General features: G+C 35.9%; 2 protein-coding genes across 4 annotated transcripts; one reads left to right on the top strand and one right to left on the bottom strand.

Annotated features, from left to right (window-relative positions):
* Nucleotides 1–2105: 2105 nt before the first annotated feature.
* Nucleotides 2106–3899, top strand: LOC132641175 (uncharacterized protein At1g08160). Its single transcript, XM_060358072.1, has 2 exons — nt 2106–2616; nt 3108–3899. The coding sequence occupies exons 1-2, from the start codon at nt 2232–2234 to the stop codon at nt 3701–3703; spliced, it is 981 nt and encodes a 326-aa protein (XP_060214055.1). The 5' UTR covers nt 2106–2231; the 3' UTR covers nt 3704–3899.
* Nucleotides 3900–4176: 277 nt separating this feature from the next.
* Nucleotides 4177–8723, bottom strand: LOC132641174 (serine/threonine-protein kinase AFC2-like). 3 transcript variants are annotated; one of them, XM_060358069.1, is made up of 12 exons: nt 8497–8723; nt 7053–7239; nt 6382–6408; nt 6139–6292; nt 6005–6053; nt 5796–5910; nt 5503–5594; nt 5210–5366; nt 5057–5121; nt 4855–4952; nt 4677–4779; nt 4177–4591 (listed from the first exon to the last, which is right to left on the bottom strand). In XM_060358069.1, exons 1-12 carry the CDS (start codon nt 8593–8595, stop codon nt 4442–4444), a joined length of 1296 nt encoding a protein of 431 aa, XP_060214052.1. In that variant the 5' UTR covers nt 8596–8723; the 3' UTR covers nt 4177–4441. The 3 variants fall into 3 exon arrangements, with proteins under 3 accessions (XP_060214052.1, XP_060214053.1, XP_060214054.1); XM_060358070.1 differs by lacking the exon at nt 7053–7239 and having other exon boundaries at nt 8497–8624; XM_060358071.1 differs by lacking the exons at nt 5796–5910; nt 6005–6053; nt 6382–6408; nt 7053–7239; nt 8497–8723.
* Nucleotides 8724–9036: the final 313 nt, after the last annotated feature.

Consider the following 9036-nt stretch of genomic DNA (forward strand, 5'->3'; position numbering starts at 1 on the left):
CCCCATTGCTGATGGGCTACGAACCTATCGATCATACAGTTATTTCATTAATTATAGCTGTTTGTTATAACTGATTTTTTGCTCTTTAGGAAAAAATATGGGCAAAGAGATAGTGTCACTTTCCTATTCATGCATCCCAAATAGTCATTTGTGTCCAAACAATAACTCATGGGTGGAAAAAACGAATCATAATTCAAACAGTGATATCACGAGTTCAAATTCAATCCCCACTATTAATAACTTTGTAAGCTTTTCTTCTTTTGAAAATTTGTCTTCCAACTAAGCGGGTGGAGTTATTAAATGAGTTGTGTATTTAAGTTTGTAATGCATGTGTCTACCTTTGAAAAACATCTCCTTTCAGAAATTGGAAAAATGAAAAGAAGAAAAAGAAATGAGTGGGTGTTTATGGATTTCAGACTTAATTTTAGTATCTAGTTACTGACTCGAATGATTCAATACTGTTGCTTTATAAATCGGTCAGTTAGATTTAGAAGGCTCTTGATGAATAATTAGGGTCAGGTGCCAATTATGATCCACTCAAATTTCAGCGTGTGAATTACAGTATGTTAGACTCACATGATATTAATCCCCATTTTTTAGGGGAGACTCACCATGGTAGCTTACGTTTTCCAAACTTTTAATCATTTTCAATTTAAGATTAAATGAATTACCGAAATTGTTCTTAAATTTAGCAAAAAATACAAAAGTAAATAGGAACTAGTTCAAACTAAGTATAGATTAATTTCAAAATAATATCATAAAAGGTCTCGATCAAATCTGATCATGCTCGTATTATTCTCAATACAAATTTGAATTTAGGACGTTAGTTTTTAATTATTAATTACCTTTACAATTTCTCAAAAGAATACATGAGAAAGTGGTGCTTTAGGCTTTGGGGAAGAAACTAGCCTGTCCATACGTAAAGGTACCGGTGAAAACACAAGATCAATAAAGGCCCATGTGATGTGGAGCTATACTATTGCCATATTGCTGGTGGAAATGGTACCAGGTAGCCACATTTGGGATTGCTATTTGAGTTTTTGTCAGTACTTATAAATTATTTAAAATTTAATCACAAACTAAAAAGCGAATAAAAATTAGCTTCTTCTTCTCCGCTGTGTCCTGAAGTTCTTTTGTTGAAATATGGAATAGAATCATCATGAAAGATTATATTCCGGTCTATGAATGTCAAAGGGACAGGTTATATCAAATTTGAGTTGGTCACAATACATTAAGCCAAAATACGAGTTATGACGCAGTCATCCGGAGTTTGTTTGAGTTAAGATGGATTTGAATCAATATAAGCTAAATAATAAGTCACTATCGAATTTGGTTAACTCGAAACAATTTTTATTATCTTAATTTTTTTAAAATAATCTGTGTACTCACCATACAAACTAAAAATGACTCATCTTTTCTCTATAAAGAGGAAAAATAGATCACGAACACAAACCAAACTTATGGGTCAATTTAGCATATCCAAACTTTAAGATGGATTAATTTGATTGTGGTAAATTGAGCTAAATTTTACATCCCTAATTCTTAAAGACTAATTTTGTAAAAGTGGTACGAATTTTCACTCATGAACTTAGGAAAAATTTCACTCAGCTCGAGGTTTTAGCTTGTAACACATATCTCCGCTATAAATTCAAATATTACACAACCCTTCCTTCTTTCATATTTAGCACAACAAATTTTCTTTGTTATCCAAAAACGGATATAAGTTTCCCTTTATGTGTTAGTTTCATTTTTTTTCTTCAAAATTTTCTGTCCAAATGAAATGATCTTCAATATTATCGGAGGTAGATCACCTGCAGGAAGAGAAGCTGGTATCAATGTTTATTATGATAAGGTACAAATAAATCCCTTTTAATAACCTGATCATATAATATCATTTTACAATGTTGGTGCATATAACTTATTAACTCGCATTAGTATTATCAGCAACTAAATTAAAAGAAGGAAAGCATACAAATAAAAAAACTGAACATTATGTTTGGGTGGTAAAAGTGATGTGGTACCAGTAAAATATAAAAAGAGGAGGCATCAATTAAGATTGCTTGCCTTCTTTGCTTCACTAATTCTTATTCTTTGCCTTTTCATCAATCCTCCTTCCTACTACATCCTACAAGTCTTTTTGAAGCCATCTTCTTCACACAACAATAATTCTGTCTTTGTTTTCAATCTTCATCGTCTTCTCTTCCATCTCCAAAATTTCAGTGTAGTCCACAATGTACCGTCAACGCGAAACTAACCCCTATTTTCTTCCACCACATGTTCCTCCACTTGAACAACATGAACCACAACATCCACCGTTCTCTTCTCAATTTCCACCAGTGCTGCCTAACACAAAAGATCAAACACCAGAACCATATTCTGCTGGTGACTCTTATTTTCCAAGTCCAACAATGCCAGTGTCAACAAGACATTCCCAGCCACAGCTGCATTCAGGACCACAACCACATTCTGGTCATGACTCGCATTTACCAACACCAGTACCACCGCGACATCATCCACATTCTGGTCATGACTCTCACATGCCAACACCAGTACCACCACGACATCAGCCACATTCAGGTTCTCGGCCACCTAGCCAACATCATCGTCACTCTTCAGGTGAGTACAAATGTTGTTAAAAGGCTCACTTATAGCGCGTTTAAACCCTGAAGCTTGGTGAAGCTCAGTTAATGCGCTTCACATTGCTTAATTCATGATTTAGTGGAGGTGGTACTAAGATGTGTGTATCATCACAGATGCGCTCCGTCTTTAAGAGCACAACACGAGACAATAAATATTGTTAACCAAGTGGTACATTAATTGTTGAATAAAAACGTCATGACTGAACTTTTATAAACTAAGAACAAAAAATTAGAGATTTAGTATAGGAAGCCACAAAAAACCTAAAATGACATCTATATCGGAAATTGAAGGAGGTCTTTGAGCTTACTGACATGATTTCAACTGCACATATATAGCTTAATTACAGCTTCCATTTTCTTGTCCAAATAATTGTTATTTGTTATTGTAGACAGTTACTTTTCCTTGCATTAAAGACCTAACGAACTTTAATGATTTTTTGCTCTTTTGCTTTTGACTACTTTGTTTAGGTCTAGTGAGAGTGCCTACAAGGCGTAAAACGAGGCCATTTGCATGGCTAGTGGCAGGTTTTTGTGCACTTTTCTGGGTCCTGGTAATAGTAGCTGGCCTAGCAATCCTCATCATCTATCTTGTATTTCGCCCAAGAAACCCAAAATTCGACATAACAAGTGCCACACTCAACGCAGCCTATCTTGACATGGGATATCTCCTCAATGCTGATATTACTATACTTGCAAACTTCACAAACCCAAACAAGAAAGGAAGAGTGGATTTTCATTACGCCATTCTTGATCTTTATCATGGTGGACACCTATTGGCTTCCAGTTACATAGACCCTTTCTCGACAATGAGCCACGAGTCGAGGTTTCAAGATGTTCACTTGGTGAGTAGCGAAGTTCGACTTCCTTTAGAAAACAGCCAATCGCTGAAGAAGGAAGTGGATAATGGAAGAGTGAAGTTTGAAGTGAAGGGACTGTTTAGAGCAAGGTCTAATTTAGGAAGCTTCCTTCAATACTCCTACTGGTTGTATAGTAGGTGCACTATTGTAGTTACCAGCCCTCCAACTGGTGTCTTGATTGGCAGAAAATGCGTAACGAAACGCTAACAGTGCACAGAGTATTTTGACTTCAAGAAATGGCTTAATTACTTGTGCTACGTTTTCAGTCACGTTTTGATTCTCCATTTTTTTTTCTTCTGTCAAAAGATCTGATTTGTACAATCTGATCTGGAGCTTTACCACCTCTGACTATTCGTTGTACTTTCGTTTTTCGTCAATACAATCAAGAGGTTGTTAAATCAAATTTTCCCACAACACCTTAATATTGTAGCACTTTTATATGGCTTTTTTCATTAACTCCTTAGAATCGGAAGGGGACAGCGATAAGATGACAGCTTATTTGCCGAATGTTCAAACTTAGAACCACAGCATTTGTATAACGAAAAGGCTAAATACCAGGATTATTCAGCAACGGCATAATCTTGGAACCGTACATTCATAGAGATACGAACTAGAGGTTGCACAAGAAGTCCAAATGCAATATGATGTTACTATCGAAATGAAAATAGACAGACCGTGTATTGGACATCAATATAATTATCTTATTGCAGAAGGCAAAGGTTCTGGACAAAAATGAGACAGCCACAACAATGGAATTTCTTGAGAGATGGGTGAAAGAGGACATCCTCTCAAGCATCATACATACAAGTTCTCCTCAGACGAGGCCCATAACTTCACTAACTATATTCTCTTCTCGTAGAAATGCCAAATAACTCGATGCCTTGAGACAACAATACAGGTATGAACAACTGATGCAGGAGTGATGACAAACCAAAATGCATCCCCTTATAACCTCCGGAGTTGGTCCCTGGTGAAAAAGGGATGCCGTAGGGCATCACGAGCCGTCATTCTGATAGACGGGTCGAATCTAAGGAGACCTTGCAAAAGGTCTATAAGATCACCAGCTGAATGATCAACATGCTGCATCACCAAATTCTGCAGCAAAGCCCAGAGAAGATTTACATAAGATGCTGGTGAATGAAGAACAAGTGTAAAAGGAGAATACAAACTAATAATCCACCTGAAGACGAGGCAGCTTCATCACAGATTTTATGCTCTCACGGGAAGTGGCACCTTCAGGCCAGTCTAATCTACCCCTCCTTACATATTTCTCTGCATGTCGACTATCCAAATAAAAAAGTAATAAGTCAAAAGCTCATAATAACTGATGACATGAACATACTAAAAACAGCACTCACTCCACTTTTTTTAACATTTGTGATGGTAATGGACCCAAAACTCTTTCCATCATGGCCAGGTGCTCCAAATTCTCGTGTGTCTGGAATAAAGCTTCACCCTGCAAAATTACCAAAAATAAATACCTACTGCATTTTCCATCAACATATTAACATCTGGCTTCGAACAAACATATTAATGAGAAAATCAGATGCTAGCAAATACCGAGCATAGTTCTACCAAGATGCATCCCACGCTCCATAAATCGCACGGGTAGCTCCATCCAAGGCCTAAAATAAACATAAGACCCCGTAATCAAGTAAGAGAACAATGCTAAATTAGTGAGACTTCGTTGAGGGGAAGAAAATCTAAACCCACCAAGAATAACTTCAGGTGCACGGTAATGTCGTGTAGACACAATATAGTTGTGATCTGGTCGTTCATAAGCAGTGCTACCAAAGTCGATTACTTTGATAGCACTCGACTTTGGTAACCTTTTATAAAATGATCTGTCTCTGTGTGACCATGGTGTACCCTGCAAAGGCAAGTAAAGGAACATACAGGGACAGAGAGATAAATGATGTGGCATGATCTCCAGAGGGCTAGTTAATTCTAGTTATTATAAAAGTATAACACACTCCAAAGAGCTTGAAAAGCAGAACCTAATATACCTTGTAGTCAGGCACTTTTATGTAGTCGGCAGAAACAAAGAGTATATTCTCGGGCTTCAGGTCCGTATGGATGAGACGCATATCATGCATGACTGTAAACAAAGGGCACAATAAGCATTCACAATTCACTATAAAGTGTCTTCAACACAGTGGTGGCAATATAAAGGCTGTAACTTAACTAACAAATTAGAAAAGTAAAATGCAAAATATAAAACTCTTGAGAGCAAGAGAACAAAAAGATGCACAACTATCTCATACTAGAAAAGTGAATTGAAGAAGTATAGACCACACACATGCTATACATTCCAACAATTGCCTCCCAATTTCGCGAACTAGATCAACTGGAAATGCGCGATAACTGTTTTTCCGTAGAAAATCGAATAAGCTTGGCCCAAGCTTCTCAAACACCTGTTAAGACCAGTAAATTCATTGCAAGCCTTAAGTCCCCATAGAATTCGCAAAGTTGGGGTATCAGGTTACCACAAATCAGTAATGTACTTACTAAGCAAATATGGTTACGATAATCAAACCAGTTCCGTAATTGGACACAACTGCAAAGAAGGAATTTATTTAACCATCACATGCAAACTTGCATTTATATGAAGAGCCAGTATATTCAATATAGACAAGGCATACCGGCTTCCACCCCTATCATATCTCCCTAGCAACTGAAGCACGTCAACTTCTACCATTGCTGCTTCACGATACTTCTTTATACTTCGGATAATTTTGATGGCAACAAATTCCTTTTGCTCTCTGTCCCAGCATTCTAGAACTTGACCGAAGGTACCTGGTGAATTACAAAACATTGAAGAAAAAGATCCATGGCCAAACAAAAGCAATTTAAAATTAAATCAGGCAAAGACTATTCAGACTGACCTTCACCAATCTTTTTGAGAATTTTATCTGCAATTACAGGAATGAAAATGAGTGAGAACATTATGGAGGGAGTAGACCTATACTTGAATGCAACTAAACTAACGGAATTCAGTATATGCACTCTAACAACAAGAAACAAATTTTGAGATTCTGAACAGCTTCTAGTATTCAGCCAGGGAGAGGAGATATGCTACTCCTTGGTTTGGCGCCTCATTAGGACGGGACGGAAGGTCAACTCCTGAAGTTTATGCAAGCAAATACATCTATAAAAAAATGTGCAACCTCATTTCTTACACTTCCATGATGCTCACTTATTACGCCACGGAAGAGAAGTAGACTGTTGAGAAAAAAAAGTGCTCCTCCACTATTATTTTTTTATCACTTTCTTCAATAAGTAAAGATACCTCTCGTATAAAATAGGGATACTACAATATACAACACACATAAATTATCAGGTGGAATAGCTGAATTTCTATGCACCTTTTGGTTTCTAAATGCAAACTACAAAACCATGATTACATAATTTCTTGTGGACAAAATGATGGACTTCAGCACGAATCAGACACAGAAGAACTGGTGTATAAGAGCAACCAGGAAGAACCTAACATATACTTTCATCAAGCAGAGCCTAACACATATATAACATGGTGATGAAAAAAAAAAGTAATTACAGCGAGTTGTTAAATTCTCTCCAAGCTCAAACATGTAATGTCCATCTTTGTCATCATCTCGCCGTGGGGGAGAGCCTTTTTGAGCCAGTCCTTTTACATATAAATTATCATGATCGGGTAGTAATCTTGAATGCACATAGCTCGATGAATTGCCAACTTCTTGCCCATAATATATTCCTGACTGAGCCTACAGACAACCATTCATTCATATTCTTCTGAAAAAGATATAACATAAAACCTATCCTATATTTAAAACTAAACTGAACTTTGAAATATTTGCAAGAGTAACAACCAAGATGAATATTTTCACACAACCCCAACTCAACAAACTCACTAAGCTGGACATAACTATTAAATCTCTACAACATTATTGACATGAAAAAAACAATACAAAAATTTGTCCCATAACAAGTATTCTCACCAACATCAGACACAGTTGAGATTGATGTGCGATCAAATACTAGTACACCTTTCAGTTCATACCGCGCATAAATCTTCCTATTCTACTGAGATCGGTTTGTACCTTTTCATCATGATTCAAATCTTCTTTTAATCCCGCTTTTCAAAAGAACCTCTAAATAAATTATATTCTTGTAAAATTACAGATTAACAAAGTTCTATTTTTCTCTTCTTCTTTTTTCCCCCTTAAAGTAAAGTCCCCAAATGCAGTAAAATATCACATGCATATTAAACAAACAAAAGTTTGCTGATATCCATTTTATATCACAAACTGAAATATACATTTCTGATCAAGAATTTAAGCACCAACTTATCCTCCAATATCCAATTTCTATCGCAAACTGAAATATACCTCTTACAGCTCACAATACATTCATTGGACTGTTCAATTGTAATCAAATTACTCACTATCAAACTATCACACAAGGGTCATATACCTCTATTCATTTTTGTAAAGACCCCTTTTAACTAATTTCCTCCACTGTTTTAGTCATTGGAACTTCTCACAAAAAATAATACTCTCTCGTCCTAATTTATGTGATACTTTTCGCTTTTCGAGAGTCGATTTGACTAAACTATGAAAGTTTAAATTGGATTAGATTAACTCAATATTTTAAGATTAAAAGTTATAATACTTTTCTCATATCGGTGAAAAATTACGTCTTAAAATGTTAGGTCAAAGTAAATACAGCGAATCTCGGGAAGTTAAAAAATTCATATAAATTGGGACAAAGGATCAATAACACCAAAACATTCATTGAACCGTAACTTCAAATGTAATCACAACACCCAAAATTCCGCTAAAAACTTCTCATTTTCCGAACATCTCACAACAAGAAAATAATAATTAATGACACAAAACTTTCATTGAGCCATGACTTGAATTCTAATCAAAATACTCAAAATTGAGCTACATCTATTTCATTTCTCCAACACAAAAAAAAAGACGAAAAAAAAAGAAGAAGAAAGAAGAAAAAGGTGTTACCTTGGGAGTATGAGAAGGATCCCAATCCAATCTAGGACGTTTTTTAGGACGACGATCCATATAAGTATGTGGATACTCCGTTACATAATCCATTTCCATCGATCAATTCGATGACATATACAAATAGACAGAGAAAGAAAACCCTAATCCCCAATTTGTGTTTTGTGACCTAAGGAACACCAATAGCTAATGGTGTGGAGCGTACGATTGAGAATTTTGATTGATGGATCACAGTTGGATTAAATGTTGAGATTTAATCACGACCGTCCCAACCGACTTTAAAAGACTCATGGTTAGAAATACTAACCATGGTTAAGTTAGTTTTTTTTTTTTTTTTTTTTTTTAATCCTATGTATGCGTTTCCATTCCGAATATTCTATCCAAGGATAACGTGCCATTTCAATACCGTAAGGGGTCGTTTGGTTCAGAAATTTGTTATGTATGGATTAACTATGTTGCGATTAGTTACACTAAGGGGTCGTTTGATATGTGGACTAAATTAAATTATAATTTTGGGATTAATTTATCCCATCTGGGAGG

This window comes from Lycium barbarum, chromosome 5 (genome assembly GCF_019175385.1).
Source record: "Lycium barbarum isolate Lr01 chromosome 5, ASM1917538v2, whole genome shotgun sequence".
NCBI classification, from domain to species: Eukaryota; Viridiplantae; Streptophyta; class Magnoliopsida; order Solanales; family Solanaceae; genus Lycium; species Lycium barbarum.

Excerpts from the sequence above, each read along its gene's own strand:
- LOC132641174 (XM_060358069.1), bottom strand. The coding sequence starts at position 8,595 with ATGGAAATGGATTATGTAACGGAGTATCCACATACTTATATGGATCGT. Across the intron at positions 6,054-6,138 it reads TATGATAGGGGTGGAAGCCG|TTGTGTCCAATTACGGAACT; the intron begins GTATGCCTTGTC and ends CCTTCTTTGCAG. Across the intron at positions 5,122-5,209 it reads TGCACCTGAAGTTATTCTTG|GCCTTGGATGGAGCTACCCG; the intron begins GTGGGTTTAGAT and ends TGTTTATTTTAG.
- LOC132641175 (XM_060358072.1), top strand. The coding sequence starts at position 2,232 with ATGTACCGTCAACGCGAAACTAACCCCTATTTTCTTCCACCACATGTT. Across the intron at positions 2,617-3,107 it reads ACATCATCGTCACTCTTCAG|GTCTAGTGAGAGTGCCTACA; the intron begins GTGAGTACAAAT and ends TACTTTGTTTAG.